Source organism: Zonotrichia albicollis, chromosome 8 (assembly GCF_047830755.1).
Source record: "Zonotrichia albicollis isolate bZonAlb1 chromosome 8, bZonAlb1.hap1, whole genome shotgun sequence".
Lineage (NCBI taxonomy): Eukaryota > Metazoa > Chordata > Aves > Passeriformes > Passerellidae > Zonotrichia > Zonotrichia albicollis.
The window spans coordinates 14504686-14526761 of NC_133826.1; the positions used below are offsets into that span (position 1 = coordinate 14504686).

Here is a 22076-nt window from a genome sequence, read left to right on the forward strand (position 1 = left end):
AGGATCCCCGGGAGAAGAAGCAGGGCAGAACGGCCTCCCCGAGGGCACGGGGCCGATCCCCGCTGCCCGAGGCGGCCGGGCGGAGCGGGGCTGGAGCGGGGCTCAGGCCGGGCACTGCTGCTGGCACGAACACGCCGTGTGAGCGGACACCGAGCTCACGACGTCCTCGGATTTCTGGTCCAGCCGAAGCTGCCCGTCCAGGCTGAGAGCGGAGTCTGGAGGAGAAAGGAGAGCGGGGTTGGTTTTACATCGGGGCGCTCCTGTGTCAGTGCTGTTTTCACAGATCCCCGGTGACACAGCGTGGCGTGCACAGCTCACCAGACTCACCGGCTGGAACGCAGTGGAAGCCCACGGACACGGAAACAGTCTGGGTTGCTGAGCAGCCTTTCACACAGCGAAGGACTGGCTCCACAGAGAAACATTTTTCTGCTGCCTTTTCAAATGAAAGTGGCTTCTCACTTTTGACAAGTTTGTGCTGCAGTTTACAAGCTACAAAACATGAACTCTCTTAAAGCATGCACAGAGTTTAGATAAATAGCTTTCAGTAGTTAATTTGTAGAACTGGCAAACACTAAGACCAGTGGATGAACAGGGTGACACAGCTAGATGAAGGTAATCAGGTTGAAGTGAATCAGCTTTTTGTCAAAGGCTCAGGCTGTGAGGAAATGAGGCACGTGGAGCACAGTTGCAAGGACAGAGATGGGATCTGGGTGGGACACTGATGTCCAAATCCAAAAAGATAATGTGAAAACCTCGGTCAGCTGACACTCTACTGAAACTAAGCGTTTCATTTTGGGGCAGCAGTGGCTCCCAGGCATATCCTCTGTACTGTGAGCAGCACCACACCTGCCTTGCCATGGCTGAGTAGCTTAGTCCCAGAGAAGCTTGATCTAAGAAAACATTACAGAAAGGCCAACACATGCCCACAGGGTTGTGTTCCACACAAAATGTGTAGTGCACCCTAATATAACCAACACATTCATGTTTTTATGTAGGACCTGGATGGCAAGAACAATCAGTCATTCCCAGGCTGAAGTTTTCAGACTGTGTTAATCTTCAGCCTGAGGAAATTAAACCAAGTTTTTCCCACCTCAAATGCCCTCTAGTTTGATAGTCAGGGCTAGATATGATATTTTAAATCTAAACTAAAAGACTGTAAATTACAGAAGTAAAATAAAGAATGAAACTATTAAAGATAACATAAAATTACTTTTGTCAACAGTCAAACTTCCTCCTTTTCATACTAAGTTATCAACTTAGAGAGTTTTAAGTTGAACACACAAACTCCAGGTAACTACACAGTGCATAAGATGTTGATATAAAAGCCCAACAAAACTAGAACTTGCAGTGAACTACCAAACTCGGGAAAACCAGATTTTTTTTCTTTGTTCTTCTGTGGCTACTAATCACAAAATTAGCAAAAAATGAGATGACTGTGCTACAATTAATATATATAAACCAACTATTCATGTGATTGATTGATTGATTAATTATTTGAAGGCAATTACATTGATATATGTTGGGATCTTAGTACCTCCAGTACAGGGGTCTTCTGAGACGATCCAAGAGTGACCAAAACTCACAGCATCTTTAGCTAAATATCCACTGGGTGTTTGATATTCTCTTTCTATCTCAGCATCATATTTTCCACAAATGCCACATGTTTTTCCAGCCATCCAGAAAGCAACTTGAATCTTTGTGGAAATACAGAAAAGTTGCATGTAAATGCTTTTCTTCTAAAACTAAACCCACTGAAAATAAATTAAAAATTACCTCAAGTCTATGCCCATCATAGTATATTTTATCTATGCCATAATCTGGGGCCTTTAGTGTCAGTCCTTTCTTTTCACTGCTGAGCAGCATGCTTGCAGCTGCAACAGAAAAGAAAAATGTGATCTTTCCTAAAATGAAGTTACTGTTTTAGGATCTGCCCTGAACCTTTTGTTAATTTCCTGGGGACATAATGCACACTACAGAATCCCAAAAGAGATGGTGGGAAGTGAAAAGACTACTGGCCCCTGCCCTGGGAAGAGCTGAAGCCACTCACAGGGGTGGCTGTGACAGGGGTCATCTAAATTCCTGTTCTGGGGGTCACTGGAATCAACGAAACCTCCCACAGGCCTACATTTTCGGTCTGTGCAAAGATGCACAGGACCAGCATCTCTTTCTTTGCTCCTCTTTCTCGCCACCCACGAGAAAATCTTGCATGGAGGCATGTTAAAGTCTCCTAACTCTTTCTCAAATTAGTCTCCTTACTCTTTCTCTTTTATCTTGTGGTGTGTCTGCAGGATCATGTCCTCTCCTTCATCAAAAGATCAAGAAAGATTAAACAAAATCTAAAGATGAGTCTCTTACCAGTATTAGATGTGTATGGAAAATCTTTTGGGGCTTGGACACCATTAATCTTCAACTGGATGAGCCCATTGGAAACATACATGTCAATCTCACTTTAAATAAAGGAAATTAGTGTAAACAAATGCTTCTCCTTTGCCCTACTCAGCTAATAATTTGCTGTTCTGGCAGAACCATCACTGCAGGATGCTCGTATCATCCTGGCATGAATCCCCTTCTGCCCTTTAGGGGAAGGCTAGGGGGCCCAGGCCGGTGTGGCAGCAGGAGGGCTCCCAGTGCCCCTGCCCTGGCTGTGCCCATCTCTGGGGGCTGCTCACGGCCATGGCACAGGCAGGGAGACACCAGGCTGCAGGAGCCTTGCTGCACAGCCACCCAATTGCTATTACCTTCACATAAATGGAAGGTGCTTTACATTTCAAAGGGAGATTGGGCTCCCTAGGGCAGTTCTCTTACAGCCTGAACAGGCTGTGTATTGTAGTTTTTGCTTCAGAGCAGTGTTTGCTCTAATAGAAGAAATACGAAGCTCAAGTACATCAAAAGCACATCCATACAGTTGCATGAAACAATCAGGAATGATTCAGTGATGAGGAATGTCTTTATCACAAAAGATACAGTCTATAAAACAAGCATCTTTGTGTTCTTCCATAAAACAGGTGCAGGGAATACTAGATTCCCTCTGTTTCTCTAACACTATGGCACAGTTAGGCACACATTTTTCAGAAATAAACAATTACTTGTAATGAAACCTTATGGATCAAAGTATATTTATGTGCTTTGAAGAATACTCCTTACAATGATTTTAGTATGCATAATCCCATACAATTTAGTGGTGATTGCTCCAGGCTGAAATAAAGTGTATCTTAAATGAATTTCAAATAGATTAGAATATTATGTACCAACTGAGAGATGTCCTAAGAGAGTGCCTCTAATCTGGGATAAGTAATGCCCTTTTTAGCTATGCCCACTTCTCAACAACTCTGTGTAAAGACTGTGGGTTCTAATTTGTTCTAATTATTAGCTTAGTGTAGAAGACCAGATTAATGATTACAATTTATGTGTCTGCCTAATCACTAAGTACTGAAATGAGATGGTTAAATTCTAACAAATTAATGAAGAATTTGTGGCAGTAAAGTCTTGACGTTACTGTGAACCTCAGATATATTTCAGAAGCACTTTTAAAAGACAAAGTCCCAAATTTCAGTGACACTCCTAGATACCTTTCCATTGACATTGACTTTCGGCATGAATCTAATGCTAGTGCCAGTCGGCCCTGCCAATCTGATCTTCATTTATAGCAAATTCAGCTTGGCATCTATTTTTTATTAAGTTTTCAATTACTTACTGGCTGGCAACTCTGACATTTACTGCTATAAGGTCAGCAGCCTCTTCAAGTCTTTTCACCATCACCAGGAATTTAAGCTCTGGACTACAGTCCTGCACCAAGACATGGTAGCACTTTACAGGCATTGAATAGTTAAATTCAACACCATTGAAAGTTGTGATCTTATTTTGGAAAACTGTACAATGACCTGAAAAAAAACCCAGTAAAAAGTAAGCATTTTATCATTTATAATGAGACAGCTATTTTATTCTAGTTTTGTAATTACATGAAAAAAAAAGAATTCTGATTCTGCATGTTCTGATGTAGAAATGAATTAATTCTGTCAGATGAAATTTTAGATTTGTTGTAATTCAAAAGTAAAACTTTTCCAGTCCCCAGGCAGCAGGACAACACCCCTGTGATTCAGGCATTGTGTGAGATGAATTGTGCTCACAGCAGATGCAACTCTCAGTTTGTGGCATTTTGGCTTTCCTAACTTTGTTGTAATCAAAAGAATTTCACAAGGGTAGATAACAATTCACATACCATTACCACTAGAGGAAGTTTACTGAAATGCAGATACCTGTATGGAGTCATAACCAGGGTTAGAAATAGAAGTTGGGAAGGAAAAAATACCACACTACATTTTTGTCTTTTTCGTTGTGATGGCATTTTGTTGGAAATCCTACCAGTCCTGATTAGAAATTATTTTGCAACAATTGTAGTTAATACAGATTAATTCTGGTGTTTACCTAAGAAATACCATAGAATGGCTCAGGTTAGAAGGAACTTTAAAGATCATCTAATTCCAATCCCCTTGCTATGGACAAGGACACCTTATAAATATGCATGGTATTATATTATCCCACTGATTCCAAGCAAAATGTGACTCCTTATTGCAGGATTACATAAAGCTTTTCATTTTAAAACTTACCCTAAGTAAGTATAATGTGATTAGCTGTTAATACAGCATTAATAAAACAATAATCCCTTCAAACTCAAAGTGCAGGTTTTGAAAATAATGAGTACACTTTTGGAGCTGTTTCAGCTTCAACATAACAGTGCTAATCAAGCAGAGCACCCTAAATCAGAGGTCACTTAGATGTTCCTCTCACAGATTTCATATTGTATTTTCATCACAAACAATTTTTGCTGTGAAGCTGAAATGGATGCATTTGGGAATGGAAGTATTTGAAAGTATTATTTGGCATGGAATTGAATGTTTAATCTTCCTAGTATGCCTCCATTTTTTTATATCTTTGCAGCTTCACAGATTTTCATAGAGATGCTTTGTTTCTATCTGACATCCGACTGATTTTTAAGTGAATAAATAAGTAAAAAAAAATTACAACAAAAGTGTAAATCATGTTTACAAAATTTACAAAGTCAATCAATGGCTGTGCAGATAGTTACTTGCTGACCTTTAAGACTTTCAGTGAGTAAAAGTGTTGCTTGGGAAAAGATCTTCCAGCCTGGGGATGGTGATGCTGAGATGGCCGTGCCCGGATGTGAAGGGACTGGCAGGGGCAGACTGATGGCTGTGTCATAAATTGTGAGCTGAAAATCAGGCAGGAAACAAACATGAATGGGAATGGAAATGCAAAGTACAGTATAGAGATGAGGTAGCATTTTCCTCTAATTTTCCAAGACAACTGTGCTGACTGAAATCTAAATTAGCATCTGGATTTCTGTCAGAGAGAAAAAGAAATCAAGTCCTCTGTCTACAGCATGAAATAGTTGTACAGTGTGACACATCTGCAACCTGTGGCACAGTAGTGCTAGAAATGAATTTGGATAGTTACCAATTTGCAGCTTTTTGGGTAGATTTGTTCTCAGGCTGAGCAGTTTGCTCACCTGAGTTACACACATTCTTTCTGCCTGTACATCAAGTGCTGCTCTTTGGCTGTCTCAACAGCCTGGTTTTGCTGTCTTTTCCAGAGCACAGGAACACCTGTCATCTTTCTTAAGATTTTGGGAGGAGTTGGCTTTTTCATAAGTTATTTTTTAACTTGCTGTCAGTCATGATGAATGTTTTCTAGCCTGTTTATTTTATATGCTTGCAAACATATGAAATAAGCATACATGCGAAAGACAAATATGTTGCAAGATATTTTCATACTAAAACCAACTGCATGAATATAATGTCTTCTGAAGGCAGCTTCTTTATAATTTTTTTTTTTTTTTTAATCAGCAGGTTAAAAAACCCTTAATAATCCATTTCCTAGGTATTGATTGCTTCAGGATAAAAGATGATGGAAATTGTTACCTCTGGCAACTTAAAGACAACATCACAGGTTCTTGGGGATGTCAAAGCCATAACCAAGGTTGCCTGGTGAGAGGGACTAAGCTGTTGCCTTTGGGAAAGCCCAAGCAAATAGGCAGCTCCTGGGAGAAATGAGTAAAACCTGGGGGGAAAAAAAGGGAAGTTATTAAAATGAACTGTCTTTGAAAGAAATTATTATTATTTGTTCACACTAAAATACCTCCATAAAGTAATATGCATATGTGTTAGCATCAGGGCATGTTTTGCATCAGGGTTTGGTGATGTTGTATATTGAAGGAGACGCAGCAATTTTATTTTTTAATTGCTATAAAATTGGTACAAAAGACTCTGGACGGGAGAGTAATATGAGAAGAAAAGTGTGGCAAATTTGTTTTAAACACATTCAGACTTGAAAATAGGCATCAATTACATAAGCCACCAAATATGAACATGCTAAAAAAATGCTAAATTAGTATTTCACTTTGGTAGGTCAGTCATGCAGTGGTAATTTTAGGCAAGGATCCTTTGCCCACTAAGGCTGTCAACAAGCTGATGGAAGGATCTCTATGAATGAGTTTCGAAACAAGCTTGGGACTCATAGAGAAATACAGAAAATGTTCCTTTATAAAAAGGCATAATCTCCGAGCAGAAGAGAAAAGGTAAATTCTGTGGCTTTGCTCCAGTATTGTCAATTGGACGGTTTAATCTCCTCTAATAAGAGTAGATAACAGCTTTGGGTAATTCAATCTAATGTAAAAAGTGACCTTCTTCAGGAGATTTTTATCAAATCACCTGTATGCCTTTGATGTGAAAACTTGTGTTGTAAGTGTGTTTAGTTAACTGAGTTGCTGTACATTATTAGTTTAGTAGCGCTATGCCAAAAAAATAGGCTTCAATGTGTATCTATATGTTATTGCAGGCAGATGCATGGAGGGATACAATGAATGAATGCAACAGATATTTCATTAGAAAGGAGAAACACGTGAATGGAACCAGAATGTACAGTTTTCAGTTTTCTTACATTAACTGTCATAAAATATATGTTATTTAATGTGCATAAGTTTTATGAGAAGTATTTGTACCACCTGCTTTAGAAGCCAGAGGCAAGTGTCTGTATTAGGAAATTAAGTAAGAGATTGATTTCATCAGAGACCCACAGTCAGGCTTCTGCTCTGAGCCTCCATGAATCAGGAATCATGACAATAGCAATCTTCTAATTCAGGCACTTTACATTACAAGTCTGCAATAGATCAGGTGAATCCCATCATCCCAAGTGGTCTTCTTGCATACAAAAATGCAGTAATTGTGCTTTGAGGGAATGAATACAGAGAAAGCAAAGATTTGTAATCTGATTTTATAAAATCCTACTGATTTAAGGGATTTTTTCTAGCTTGAAAATTGCAGAACTGAACCTGCAATTATTTGGAGCACTGACATATATTTTTCAAAGACTAAAATGAAATCTCACCATCTTGCAGTTGTTCGGATTATTGAAGGCACTTTCAGCCACTCCAGCTTCATCTGCATAGCTGGGTAAGCAGCAAATTGCCCTGTTGCAATCTGAGTAGCAATCTCGTAGTCCTGGCAATTTTTACCCCATTTAAGAGAACCCTAGAAAAGGGAAATAAATAATTTTTTACATAAAACATAGTAAGATCATTATGTTTCATTTATATTTGGGCTGATTGATATTTTAAACTTACTGATATTTTTCGGTAATTTATTACTGAAGCATCAGCACAGAGTTTCCATCTGCTTGGCCCTGTGATGCTTGAACCAAACATCTGTATTCTCCACCTCTTGGGCTGTGTGTCAGTGTACAGGACAAGCTGAAATCCTGTTGGCTGCTTGTTTCTGTGGATGGCACGAAGAATTGCAGCCAGTACTGGTGGCTTTCTGTCCCCCAAGAATTCAGGCTTTGGTGAGTAGAGAGGAAACAGAGACCAAAGACACAAAGAAGGCATTAGAATTCCCATAGTAAAACCACTGGCATGACCAATGCAAGTAAGATGACTATGATGGGAATTTTTTTGTAAATTTTTTTGTAATTTCAATGCCTAATGAACAAAAGAGTGACAGAGTCAACTCCTAAACTTTTACAGAAAGATACACAAGGAAAATATCCCTGAAACCAGCTTCTGATCCAGCAGGTCAGCACTTCTAAAGTGTTCTGGTTTTTATAACGAATTATTTACTGAGCAAGACAAATTTCAACATATACAGCAATACATTCCAGTTTCATTCAAAAAGGTAACCTGTATACAATGAATATAAAATTACAGTCAGTGATTATCCAATGTGCTCACCTTTATAATATAAGAAACAGTTCAATTTCTTTCTATATACCTATTATGCTAAATCACTGTAATTTTCCTATCTGTTATAAATATACAAAAACTGGAAATGCAAAGTAAATGTTTGGGTTTCTTGCAGATTAAGACATTCACCTGAGATATGGCTCTGGAGAAATCTTCATCACTAGCTGAGGAAGAAGAAGAGCTGATGCTGATGTTCAGGATTTCCCCTCCTGTGTCCTGCAAAAACAAAGAATCGCCTTGAAGCAGGTGCCTACCACTGGAAGCTGTTGCAGAATTAATTTAACATATTTTCACTCCCAGAGAACTAGGATCCAATTGCAGAAATACAGCAAGACTAGTTGTACATGCTGCATGCAGTAAATGTACCTGTTCATCCGCTGGCTTAAACAAAAGCTGGTAAATAGGTGGGTTTGCCTGTGAAAATAGATAGTATGTAAGATCCAAGAGAAAATAAAGAACTAACTTTTGAAAAATGCATTAAGAATTTCAGTTCTGAGTATGGAAAAAAAACCTGCAAAATTAAGTTTTATAAACATTTTACAGTGAAAAATTCTGAAATGTCAAAATTCTGGTCTGAAATGCTTCAGAGAACCAGGGTTACTCATTCTTTGTCTATGAGCAGTCTATGAGCACGATTTTCTGATGTACAAAAGCAGTCACTATGATATGAAAGGTAATTACCTGTTGGTTGGAATATTCCCTGTCCCCACTGCAGTGCCTGTCCCCAGAGTGGTCCTCCTGGCTGCTGCTGCATGCTGTGCTGCCAGCAGAGCTCCCACTGCTGCTCCTGCTGCCACGCTTCTGCCCAGACTGCCTTCTCTCATCCTTCCTGTGATGCTCTCCAGGCTCTCTGCCATCAGCAGAGGAAGCAGCAGAGGAGGAGGATGAGCTGGAGAGGTGGGGTATGCTGGGTTCTGCCCACAGGCCTGTGTGTTCAGTGTTGTACTCTCTGTTAATCCGTTTTGTGCGGCGCCGTGTCTTATTTGCAGCCTCCAAAAACAGTTAAAAGCATTATGAATTTATGGCTTGTTCTGTTACGTTTCCCTGGCTGTCAGATAAGATGCTCACCACAGGCTTCCAAGGAAATAGAATTCCTCCCAGCCCAGCTCCTCACTTTCCCATGCCAGTTTCCCACCCACAATGGAAACCCTTGGCTTCATTATAGGAGATATTTCCCTCCCTGATGCTCAAAGTCTCTTACCATGAGCACCTCTTCAATGCCTAGAATCTTCTTCAGTTTAGCTTGAATGTCCTCGTATGGAGCTGCCTCTCCCTCTTCCTTTGACCCTGAGCTTGATACCTCAATTATTTTTGAAGCTGCTTTGGGTCCTGCTTGAACCTCCAGCTGTATTTTGTCAATGTCAGCATCTGTACGAACTAAAGGCAAAAGCATTCCAGGGTTGTGCTGCTTGAGCATTATCTACAGTGATTGTCAGAAAAGCTTGTTATTATGATTTTACCTGGCTTTAAAATTATTTTGGCTTCAAATTCTTCATATAATTCGTGCAGATAGGTATTTCTTAAGGAAGCAGAATTTTGTGATTTAAGGCTGAGACAAGCAGAACATCCCAAACTTTCAAATTTTTTACAGAACCTGCGTGTGTGAAATCTTCTTCTTGCATTGTTGTGATGTATCTCTTTTGGACCTTGCTGGTATCCTTTGGATATCGCATTAGGCATGCTGCTTTGCTGCATTAAACAAAAATAAGGCAGATAAAGTCATTTTCCATAAAAAAATAAAATTGTCCCAGCTCTTAAAATAATTCCTTCAGTTAATGAAGAGAATGCTGACAGTCCTGCTTAAAGAAGGAAGAAATGCTGAGAATTAGAGATGCAGGCACTGAAAGCAGTGCAGTTTCCTGCAAAATGCTCTGTAGAAGAGGACATCTCTCCTGCCCACCCTTTCTCAGGCAGTGCTTCACAAACACACTTCCAGTGAGAACCTGCAGGCCTCTTTACAGAGGCAGTCCCTCTGCATTCATTTCAGGCTTCTGGTCCTCCTGCTGGAAGCCAGTGCAGCCATCCCACACCAGCCTCAGGAGCTGAAGAGCACATGGCAGAATGTGCTCCTGCAATCCACTCAGGGTTATCTCAGGATTTGGGAAGAAAAATCTATACCCTGCCCAAGAACCATATTTTTCATGTTAGTCTGATTCAGAAAAAATAAAGAAAAACAAAGAGATATTGTACAGAGGATGTGAATTTCAGACACCTTCCCATGACTGTAAAGAAATAGGAAGACATGCTGTCAAAGCAGCCCTGCCTGCATGCAGAGAAGAAAGTGAGTGGACTGTGAAGGATCATGTAATGAACCCATTGGGTTTTAGGCTTGGTGTGGGAAGTATCAGGCCCCTGTTGAATTTCATCATTCCTGTGTTTGTGATCTGGTTGGCCAACTCCCATGTCAGGGGTGCCCAGCCCTTCTCAGCTCTCTGCTCTCTGCCTGTTTGCAGAACAGGTGGCAAGAGGTTTCCTTACCTTCCAGCCACCAGGTTTTGATGATCCTCCTGTTGACTCCTGGTCAGAGATACTTGGTATTTCTCCTCTGGGGAAAATCTGGGATTTCTTTTCAGAATCTACTTCTTCCATGTTCCTTGAAATAGCATAAACTTCACTCCTGTGGAGGTGATAAATGGCACACAATAACATCTTCTGATTTGACTCTACCTGTCTTTCCTGGTGCAAAAAAGACATTACAAAGCTTTGTATGACTGCTGAGGTATGGCAGCCCTTAACAAGTAGTTGTGTACTTGTTATTTTATAACAGGGAACTCAAAATCAGTAACACAAAGCAAGCAAAATGAAAAAAGCTCTTCTGTACCTCGCAGCTGCGAGCTCAATCTCTTGATGGCAGGGAAGGGTTTCAATCTTCAAATTTTTCTCTTTCATATTTATCCTGGCATCAAATTTCATTGTAGTGTTGGCACTGAACTCTGCATGATATTCAAAACCACTCTGAAAGTACTGTGTATTAATCCCCATCATTGCAATCATATGAAAATATGCTCTGAAAGAGTGTAGTAAAACCAGGCATAATTATATATTAATATGCAAAAATTTAACTTTGAAATGCAAAAGTACATTTTCATGCTGTTCTTTTATTGTAAGACCCACTACAGATGGATGAAGAGATTTATCACAACAGGATAAGAGAAAAGCTAAGATGCCACTGGAAAACGTGGTTTGTCTGAAAAACAAAGCTAACATGGACCTTCTGATTGCATTGTCACTGGTATTGTCATTGTCATTGCTTGAGGACAAGCTAACTCCAGAATCTCGTAGCTTCAGATTCTGCCTATTTTTATAATATTATCACTACTATTATTATTATCATCATTGTTACTATTATCATTATTAGTACTGTTGCTTTTGCAGATCCAGAAGCATCCTGAATCCCTTTGCCCCCTGAAATCCTTCTAGCTTATGCCAGATGATGATGCCATTGTATGCTGAAATTGTCAAAAACTTGATACGTAAGATAATGTATTTTCACATCTTAGTATCTTAAGTCATTGAACAAGTACAAACGTAAGCATTTCTTGCAGTGGCAGAATAGCACAGTATCCTGTGGGATAATATGCACATTGCTGGATTTGCAGGGTTGTAAAGCATCAGGGGATTGTGTTACTTTCTCACAACTTTGCTGCTCTAGACTAGCAGATTTGTCCAAAATCCGGGACAAGTAAGATTCCTGTATAGCTACACGTAGCTATACATATCTGTGTCAGATATGACTGACATATATCTGTGTCACCACATATCTATGTCAGATATAACTATAGCTATAAATATAAATATTAATGCTTGTGTGTGTATGTGAATATATATGTAATATTTACTTTGGCCTGATGTCAGCATGAATATCCGTCTTGGATTCCCACAACTGTGAGGGTTTAAAATTGTCAGATACTGGGGGTGATAACTTTACATCCACTGAAAAAGAAAGACAGAAATTATATGAACAGAGAAAAAATAAATTATGGGGATAAAATACTTTCAATAAGCATAGTCATTAAGGCAAGGGCAGTGCTTTTACATTTTGAAATACTTTATATGATTAAAGGTTGCTAATACCAAACCAGAGTTATACAAATATATCTCAGGTAAAATATCCTAATTACTTCTCAAAGGCTTCGGAGGCAGCTGGTCACTAAGGTTTCAATATTACTGTGGTATCTTTCAAGATTATAGAGGATTCAGTTTGAGCAGAGGGATTGGGCCCACAGTTGTGTGTGGAAGCTGCTCAGTTTGCCTTCCCACGCTCACCATCAGCTGCAGCCTGGGCCACCGCGGCCCCGCACAGCCCGAGCTCCAGGGGCAGCCCAGCGACGGTGGGGACGATGTGCCTCATCTCAGCCACCAGCACTGGCAGGGTCCATCGCCCTGAAATGCCTCTCTGGACCTCCTCCACCACTTTTTTCACTACTGGCTGCCAGTCTGATGATCCCGTTAGACTCTGGAAACAAAGAAATAGGTTAGGTAAGAGGAGACACGGAAGAGAAGTTATTCAGAAATGCAGACAAAAAGTCAGCAGCCTTGTCAGTACCATCATCGTCTGTTGAATGGCCTCTTTGTCAATGTCAGCAAAGGCAATCTCTTGACCGAATACTTTGATGTAAGCAGATACCAGGGGGTCTTCAGGCGGCAGTTCTTTCCATCCCAGAAACTGTGGTGTTTAGGAGACATGGGGAGAAAGGGAAGGAGCAGAAAATATCATTTAAAGTGAAGCAATGTATTAACAAAGTGTAGATCCCATCTGAAGGATGAGAACTGTGGTTCCTTAGCCAAAAACCCAATAGGCATGTTATAGGTCTGAACAAATGTGGCCTTTCTTAATTGCATAGCTGATTTCAGAAAGAGTTTCCCCATGTAAGGATGAGGTAAGGGCAAGGTAATTTCTGCTGCTGTAAGTAGTAGGTGACACCCAAGGAGTCATGAAGGAAAAACCTTATTCAATTATCATTTCAAAATAGAAGAACAACCACTTAGTGTGTTCTAACATACACTTTAAAACATTTTGGCTCTCAGCAGCAGCCTCATCTTTTGTTCTATACATTAAGAGCTAACACATGTTGAGTGAAAAGGTGGCACCTCTTGAAAGAGTAAGTACAATGTAAGTGCAGCTTTCCATGACTGAACAGGATGACGGACTCCTTTCTTCCAGAAACATCAAAGGGATGGCTCAGTGGGTGGGTGATGCAACCCTGGTGCTGTGAGGAGCTGTCTGATGTAGACAGGTCAGAAAGGTGCCCAGACATACCGATTTACCCAGCTCCTTCAGGGTCTTGTACGTGTCATACTCAGCAAAGGGAATGTTCTTCTTCCTCAGGAGCTTGGTGAGGCCTTGTGACCGGAAAGCCACCTGTAGGAAAGAGTCAGGCAGCACAGCCCAAGTACAAGAGAGCTCAGGAAAACTCTTGTGCCTGGGATTAACTCACTGAGGCCACATGAAATACTTGTTTCATTAAGCCATTGCATTATAAGGACGTGTACCTGGTGGGTGGCTGCAGGCTATGGCTGCAGATGCTGAGGACGTGCTGAGCCAGCCAGCCTTAAATTAGTCAGCAGGGATAATTTTAGGGTAGGGCAGAACTCAGCCCAGGCTGCAAAGCTTGCTCAAGAAGCTGTGTGAATTCCTGCATGCTGTTACATGGAGCTTTGTGCTGCCCTGGCTGTGCTGCTGGCTGAAATTTAATTTCCCTGTACTTATGCAAAATACCCTGGATCCCATGTGACTTTAGGTGGGCAGATGGATGTTCTGCTGCATAAGCTTTCCTCCGCTCCTAGACTTACATGCCTATACTGGATGTGTTCATTGATGAATGTGTGTGTCAAGAAGCCCAAATAAAAGAAGTAAAATCATAATCATTATCTAAATTTTCCCTTCCACGTCCGCCCTCACAGCCAGAACTGGAGTTAAACACTACATCACAGTCCAAAAGCTGGCTGCCTTAATGCAATACTTACCTCAATAATATCCATTGCAGTGTTTGCATAATAGCCTCTTACTTTTGTGATTATGTCAGATGGAAACATGGTGCTGGGGCTGTTCATTAGATAGACCCTCCAAATGGCACCAGCCTGATACTGAACTGTCACAGGAATAAAAAGCAGCAGAAATTAGGGTCTCCAAGGTTCTGGTGCACATAAACCACCTCAGCTATGTGCTGAGGGGTCAAGATCACAAGGGGCTCTGTCAGGGTTCAGTCCCATAGGTCCTCAAGCTTGCAACCTCAAGAGGAGGACTTTATTCTATGGCAGAGTCAACACAACCTGAGGGACTGAAAAAGGAGGCCTAAATCTGTGTGCAAGCACCACTTTCCCAAGCAGATACCAGAGATTTGGATTTGGAAGAGTCACAGGAAATTTTGCATGCTAGGAAGTTCTTCTGCTTTTTCTATTTCAAGAGTGCACTAAACTCACAGTTCATAATTGGATTTTGGATGAAAATTACAGAACACAATAGAGGCATTTGGCTACCTAAGCTGAGGAAGTGCACAGGGCAGCTGGTACTCACAGGAATAGTCACTGATCTGAAGGACCTTGCTGTAGCGATAGCTCAGCCTGTCAAGTCTGGGGCCCAGGAGTTTAATGGCAACATTGCAAGCAGCAGATCTGAGTAATAGAATGAAAATCATATGAAGAGAGTCGACTGCGACCAAATTCTTAGAAAACTGCATGGAAAAAAAAATCTCAGTTTTCTACTAAAAATATACTTCTTCCTCTACTTACAGTTTATGGAGCTGTGGGATCCTGCCTGCTGCCAAAACCTTCATGTGTGAATATGCAAAACTGGCAACTTGCAGGCTGGGCTCTGTCAGCAGCGAGGTGGCCAGAGCTGTTACTGTTGGAAGAGCAGGCTTGGATTCGAAGAGAACGACACAAGCCACCATTCGGACGTTGGGAGCAAGCGTGCTGTCCATAAACACCTGCAGGGTGAGCTCCCTTACCTACAGGGGGGACAGAGAACCTCTGAGAAGCCCATAACTTCCTGTGAGCAGTGCTTCCAGAACACTGCATATGTACTCTGCAGTGGATGGAGAACAGAACCCTGAACAAGAGATGTGGGCACAGCAGCTGTCACTGAAAATGAGGATATTTGCTGGGCGCACAGTGAGCAGGGCTGGGAGAAACTGCCATTAGGATGAGCATTACAGGGACTAAAGCACTCTTTCCCAGGATATCAGCAAGGATGGGATGATGTCAGGAGTTTGCAGCATGGGCAGTAGGAAGACCAGTAACTGAGAAGCCTGTCCAGAGTTGCTAACATTACCTGATGGCTTTGTTATTCCTGAATCACTAAGCAAACCCAATCCATACCCTTTAAGACATTTGTTTAAATAATAATTGCAGTTACTTTTGCAGGGTCTTTTCTTGCAATTTTCCTTAAAGCCAAAACAGCATCAACATGAATTCTGTTTGGTAATGAAGCTGCAGCTGCAGAAAACGTTGGCAAAAACTTCAGGATGCGTTTGATACTGGCTGGGTCTCCTGCATTGCCCATGGCTTTCAGGGCCAAGGACATGTCTTTGGCATCACCTCTGCTGGTGGCTTCAGTAGCAAGGTCATGGAGCGGCTGAAAATGAAGCAGACACTGTTAACCTCACCAGGTAATGGTCAGTGATCTTGTAGTAGTGCATAAAAATGTGCTTTCCATAGTAAGCAGAACAATTACTGCTGCAAATCCCAGAACTGAGCTCTTCAGGCTTTTCTCCCAGGAAAATCCCATCCTTATCAGGATGCTAAACATGGACCATACAAATAAACTTGGTTTTCTCCTTGCACAGTGTTGTAGTTGATTTTGAATTGTGCCTGAGCCTGAGTGTAGGAGACAATCCCAGGTGGGTGCCTGCACCAAAGAGCCTTTTGCAAGTCCAAAGGCAGTGCTGAGCTCATGCCAAGCTCAGTTGTTCCCAGGGCCACCTCTGCCAGCCCTGCCAAATTGCGCTTGCATTTTTCACTTCCTACAATAATTTTAAGTTTACTTGAACAGTTCTGCTGTTCTGAGAAGCAGAATTACCATTCTGCTGGCGTGGCTTTATTTCACTTTATTTTGGAAGATTGAGACACGTCCAACACAGCAAGGCCTTCTCAGTGCTGTGGTCCTGCTGAGCAAGGAGCTGGGGCTGCACGGTCCAAGGACAATGTTCTGAATATTTCTGACAGTGAAATGCAATTGTGTAGCAGGGCTTCCTTGGAAGCCCTAACCTATGACATACCTAGAGCTTTGCTTATATTCACACTTCACTGTCTTTTTAAGTATACTCTACCTAATGTCAAAGTGGAATCATATGATTATTTTGCTTTAATCCAAGTTTTGTCACAACTTAACTCAGTTTCAGGCTGGTTACAGGATCCATTATCCCAATGGGCTTCTAGTATTACATTTGAAATTCTGAACTATTCCAGCCTGATCTTTCAAAGGCATCAGCTCAGTGTTTCATTCTGTCTTTGCATTGCTGAGTGAGGCATGCAAATAGTGAGTTACCTGATTGCCAGCATTGTGAGAGCTAAATTAAAGGCACTTTTAAAAATTTTTCACCTTTTATGAGTAAGAAATGAGAGTCACATACCTGAAGAAGTTCATTTGGACACAGTAAAGCGTGAGCACAGTATTTATTCACCATGCTACCATATCCTAGGTAGACAATTATCCTATGCATCAGTACTTTCTGGATTTGGGGACAGGTCAGAAAACTCTGCAGAAGGGAGAAGTATAATTTTTTACTGTTTCTAGTAATTAGAGCTGTATTTATCAATAAATGGATGTGAGAAATAGATAAAATTGATTTGTGCTGTTTCTAAATAATTTCAGGAATTAAATCAAATTCTAGATATTCAGCGACAAGAAAATTAAGTAGATTTGCCCCAGTTATTCTGTATGCTCTTTAGATAATGGTTACATATTATTTTCTTGAGTTCGTCTTTTTTCTTTTTAACTTCTGATTTGGCAAAAAGAATCAACAGCAGTTTTAGTTTGTGGGGTCTAATATAAAATATAATTACAAACTTTTGGCAACAAGTGTTTGGGAACATTTTCTGAAACATTTTCCATTTTTGTTAATACCTTGCATTTTACAAATTTAGATGGAAATACGTTGTATCTTTCACTTATAATCCTATGAATTCACCTTTAATAAGGAGTGAGAGGGAAAACAAAAGGACGAATTATCTGTACTCACTGAGGCAATTTCCAGGGTCTTAATGTTTGGCGTAACAAAATGGAAGGCGAGAGGGAGAGTCACTGCTGCTTCCCAGATGTTCAGCTTCTTGTCATGGATTTTTTGCTTCAGGAATCTGAACGTGTCTGTGGCTCCAGCAGCACAGATGGCACTCAGGAACCAGGGCCTGCCAGGGAAAGGAGCACTCATCATCCTCACTGCCCAGCGTGCCTCTGGTCAGAATCCCTGGCTGAAGGCCATAGTTACCTGTAGGGGAGTTCCTTGACAAACTGCAGCCACAAAGACTCAATTTGATCAAGGGTTGCTACACGAAAAAGCTGGATCATTTGTAAGAACTTGGCTGAAGCTTCTTTGGTGGCTCCTTTCTCGTTATTCTCAACTAATTGCCGCAGCGTCTCTGTTAGCTGGGGGAAAAACAGACAGCTGGAAATATTCATGTCTAAAGTAATTATGTGATGACCTGTTAACCTTATAAATAGTGAAAGTGGATGAAAGTAAGCCTCAATACCTGTAAATCTGGATTTTTTATCCTTAATAGAGGAATTGGCATCTGGAGTAGCTCTCCTGAGAAATGGTAACGAAGACTCCCCTGTTTATGCAGCTGAACTGTTGGTTCACTGAGAGGAGGCCTTTTAGTGCCGACCAAGGACAGCTCTTGTCTTCAAGGGAAAGAGGGAAATGCATCAGTAGACAGGAAGCACACTGTGCATGGAGAGCTTGCACAGTGTTGGAGCAGACTGGACTGCAAATGGAGGGGCCCTTCTCTGTTCATCCATGGCTCTGGATTATCTGGAAAAGCCATAGACTGCAAAAGCCTTTGTGAGAGCTTGCTAAAGTCTCTGAGAGGTTGGACAGATGTTTTGGGTGGCCTAAACAGTAGGGCACAGGCCAGCTGACACACCCTGGGCATCCTGGGCTGGGCATCCCAGGAGCTGTATGGTGTTTTGGCCCTTGGCAGCCACAGGCCAGACACTTCTTCTTCTCTCACAAATCAACAGCAAATATGTAATCAGTTTTAAGCATCTCCTCCTGGCTGTGATAATGTAAGGACATGCACAGTGCCTACCTCACCTCCACGACTGCTGCCCCGTTGGGTTCATTGAAAGGAGAGATCTGGTACACCTGGTCCGACATAGCAGACGTCAACGATGCCCCGCTGTCGTCATACCTGATCTTGTAGGTGGATGTCACCGTGCCCTTAATGTTTCTGGCTTTCTAGAAGTGCAAAGAGACCACTCAGAAACAGGAGTGGGCTGGTGAGCCCAGAGGAGCCAAAGGCCCACGAGCAGCAGTGCAGGGGTGGCTCCTGCCCTCGTACCAGGGCGCAGGTGGGGCAGGGCCGCACGTAGGCCATCCCCAGGTTCCTCACTGCTTTGTCCTGGCAGTCTGTCAGGTCCTTGCTTTTGGAAACTGTGGCACGTTTATTCGTGCTGTCGTCCTGGATAACGTATCTGGTTTGGCAGATGCCTTCAATCCCAGCCTGCAAGTATGGGTTAAACACAGTGAATGCCCACTTGAAACAGCAATAAAAAGGTCAAAGAAAATGGTCTGGGAAGTATAACTTACTCTTTAATTTGAAATGAGACTAAAAGTAAAATCTGAATGGAAAAAACAAACCTCCTGTAGCTCATACACATTTTGTGTCTTTTTGATGGTTATCTGCAGCATGTTCAGAACCCCTCTTGCTAGGTTAGTGCACAGAACAGGACAGTCCTCAGGGGCAAAAATACTCCCAACCCTTCCTTCAGTGTATTCAAACTTAAAGGGCTGGCTGAGACAGGCAGCAATGGTTTCTGAGAGCCTCAAAGACGGAGTGTAGGAGTCAGTGGGCCAGAAGCCATTGTGTTCCTCCAGCTTTGGTGATCGAATCTGTGAGCAAAAATAGGAAAACAATCATACGGTTCACCATCAGATTGAAATAGTGCTATCATACAGAAACTGGACACTCCTCTTCCATAGCAAGACAAAAGTCACTTATCTAACATTGCAGGAAACAATTTCCAGTTTGGACTCCTGTGCTCAGCCTAGGAAATGCAAACTTCCATGAATGATTTCTGCCAGAAAAATAAGATTATGTGAGCAGAATTTGAAAGTTCAGCAAGTGTGATGAAGCCTGTGGGCTGAGTGAAACACCAGCTACCAGCAATCAGTACAGGCAGGATACTCACTCCTTTCCCACAGATGACAAGTGAGATCTCCCTTCAGTCTGCAAGGCAGCCGAGCCATTATTGTCCAAGCTGCCTGGCCGAGCACACAGGGACTGTTCTGGCTGCTGCTCCAGGTCCAGCACGTCCCGAGCACCAAAGGCACGGCACAGCTGATGGGGGAGCAGAGCTCACACCTTTGGAAGTGGCTGACACCCCTTGAGCTCCTCTGGCTGTAAAGCCTGTGCTCAAGTCCTTGACTGCTACCTAGTGGAAGTGTGTGCCTGCAAGCACAGACCCATCCAGTCCCTCACACACACACCTCCCACCCTCGTGCATTAAAGTGCTTGTTCCTGCAGAGGGAAAAGGTGTGGGCTCAGTGCTCTATTTTATTTTAGGCATTTATAATCGATGCTGTAAGGGTGGCTTGCCTCTTGTCACATTTTCTCAAATTAAATCCTACTCAAGGCTCCTGTCTCAACTCCGGTGAGGTTACACAGAGCCTGCAACTGCAGCCCTGTGTAGTTTTACAATAGGTATTCCTTCACTGTTTCACTTACATATGTGCAGGATTACAGACTGAGAAAACTCCTAGGTGAGTGCTAAGGGCAGCTCCTGCAGCTTTTTCTCCATGTGCTGTCTTCTCAGTCCCTAGTCTGTGGCCTTTTGTGCCATGCCAGTATTTTAAACTGTTTGATTTAATCTTTTTGATGAGTAACAATATCAAAAGTGGGATAATGGAGACAGTTGGGTCTTTCTAATGTGATAGCTGAATTCCAGTGCTGAGCTTTTTTAGGCAATGGATCAGGTTAAAAAACATGGACATTTCATTCTAGAATGCTCATGTTCATACCCAAGCTTAGTGTTGCTTTGGTAAAATTATGTTAGGACATCTGTTTAAAGCAGCTGTCAGCCATATTTTGTATGGAGGTGAACCCAAGGTACCTTTAGTCAGGGGGCCCAGACCCTGATGGCAGCAGAGTGGAGCAGCTCCAGCTCCTTCCTGCAGAGGAGCAGGCTGTGAGCCAGCCTGTGGTGCTCTCTGTAGGTCCCTGCCAGTGACCAAAGCGTTCTGGATGAGCTGCAGACCCTTCAGCAGTGCCCCCAGCTCTCCCCACCATAACCTGGTGTGCAGGGTGCAGAGCTCAGTGCCCATGTCCACACCTCTGTCCCTGCTGGGGAATCTTCACTGCCTCAGGGAAACTGCTGGGGCCTGGAGGGGCAGTGGGTAGGGCCCACAGCTTTTGTGAGAGCTCTACATATTTTTTCACTTATTCTGCCAGCCTGGAGGAGTGAAGGAAGCATCTTTAGCTGCATGATCTCAGTGGGAGGGTGGGAGGGCTCCTGTGGCCATTTACCTGCAGAAGGTGCTCACTGAGGGACACACGGCTGATCTCCACCTTGCTGGCCAGCCTCAGCCCTGCTGTGGCCATGCTCCTGTCAGGGAGCCCGTGCATAATGATGCTCTCATAGCTGTACAGGTAGGTCTTGCCCATGTGAAAAACAGGCTCTGTCAGGGAAAAAATATAACACAAACACTTCCATGACTGTTGTGATGTTACTTGAACAGACCAGCAAAGAAAGGTGAAGCTGCCACTGCCGCAAAACAGGGGCAAGCAGTGGGCAAGGCAAGGCTGTGAGGGAAGGCAGCAAGGGAGCTGCTGCCTGGCAGGGGAGCCACTTACCAAGGTCCTGCTTCTGGCCCTCTGTGAGGAAGGAAAGAGAAGTGTTAATGAAAAAAACCATGTAGATCCTTTAATGTATTACTCATTAAGTCAGCTTGCTAATGGTTGGCAAACCACCAGAAATGGGGCTTACCCCAGAGCCCCAGGACACCAAGCCCATGCCAGCCTTGCTCACTAGCTGCTGCTTGCTTGGCTTTTCTCTGCTGCTGAGCTTAGCACAGAAATCTAACAGTTTACAGCTGAAACTATTAAAGGGCTTCAGCAAATGAAGTTGTAAATATCCCTGAAAAGCCCCAAGGAGATGCAATTTGCTCAGGATCACAGTGGCTGTCACAGCTCAGCAGTGATGGTAAAGCTTCTACTTACCCACGAGGGCGAGCACCAGGGCCAGGATGAGTCCCTTCATGCTAAAAGTGACTGGAGTACACAGGGGAAACCCGGGGCTTTTATAGAAGAATTATTAACAGGCACAGTGAATTTTGTTGAATTATCAACTTCTTATCAACGACCCAACAAACCCTTTGAGGGAGAGGGGGTTGGGGTCAGGGCAATGGATATTTTTGCTGAACCAAAACCATCACAAGTTCTGTTGTTCTCACTTCACCAACTGAATGTCTTGAAAGTACCTTTAGAAACAACTACCTAAAAGTATTGAAACATAGTTAAAGCCAAAATTTATTATTATGTAAACAAAACTACTAATTATCCCTACTCCCTGAGAGCCCTTGGTGCTATTGCAGTCTGTGCTGACTCTGTCTGGGTTGTCCTGACCTGACCATAAGACACACAGCTTATCTAAGTGATAGTGCCC

At 42.4% G+C, this 22076-nt stretch overlaps 1 protein-coding gene across 1 annotated transcript; it reads right to left on the reverse strand.

Annotated features, from left to right (window-relative positions):
* Window positions 1-57: 57 nt before the first annotated feature.
* Window positions 58-21714, reverse strand: LOC102069626 (vitellogenin-2). Its single transcript, XM_005482318.4, has 35 exons — window positions 21632-21714; window positions 21266-21286; window positions 20939-21090; window positions 19054-19305; window positions 18755-18916; window positions 18503-18651; window positions 17945-18095; window positions 17683-17840; window positions 17437-17602; window positions 16828-16953; window positions 15612-15830; window positions 14987-15204; window positions 14772-14869; window positions 14222-14346; window positions 13515-13616; window positions 12801-12920; window positions 12521-12710; window positions 12094-12187; window positions 11076-11261; window positions 10733-10871; window positions 9715-9943; window positions 9456-9631; window positions 8936-9244; window positions 8621-8668; window positions 8384-8470; window positions 7640-7852; window positions 7405-7547; window positions 5940-6078; window positions 5095-5230; window positions 3695-3881; window positions 2356-2447; window positions 1774-1871; window positions 1535-1694; window positions 328-489; window positions 58-215 (listed from the first exon to the last, which is right to left on the reverse strand). Exons 1-35 carry the CDS (start codon window positions 21669-21671, stop codon window positions 103-105), a joined length of 5160 nt encoding a protein of 1719 aa, XP_005482375.3. The 5' UTR covers window positions 21672-21714; the 3' UTR covers window positions 58-102.
* Between the last annotated feature and the right edge of the window lie 362 nt (window positions 21715-22076).

Coding starts and splice junctions, on each gene's coding strand:
- LOC102069626 (XM_005482318.4), bottom strand. CDS start 21,671: ATGAAGGGACTCATCCTGGCCCTGGTGCTCGCCCTCGTGG. Junction 13,617..14,221: donor CTGCAATGGATATTATTGAG/GTAAGTATTGCA, acceptor TCTTTCCTACAG/GTGGCTTTCCGGTCACAAGG. Junction 2,448..3,694: donor AATGTCAGAGTTGCCAGCCA/GTAAGTAATTGA, acceptor CTTTATTTAAAG/TGAGATTGACATGTATGTTT.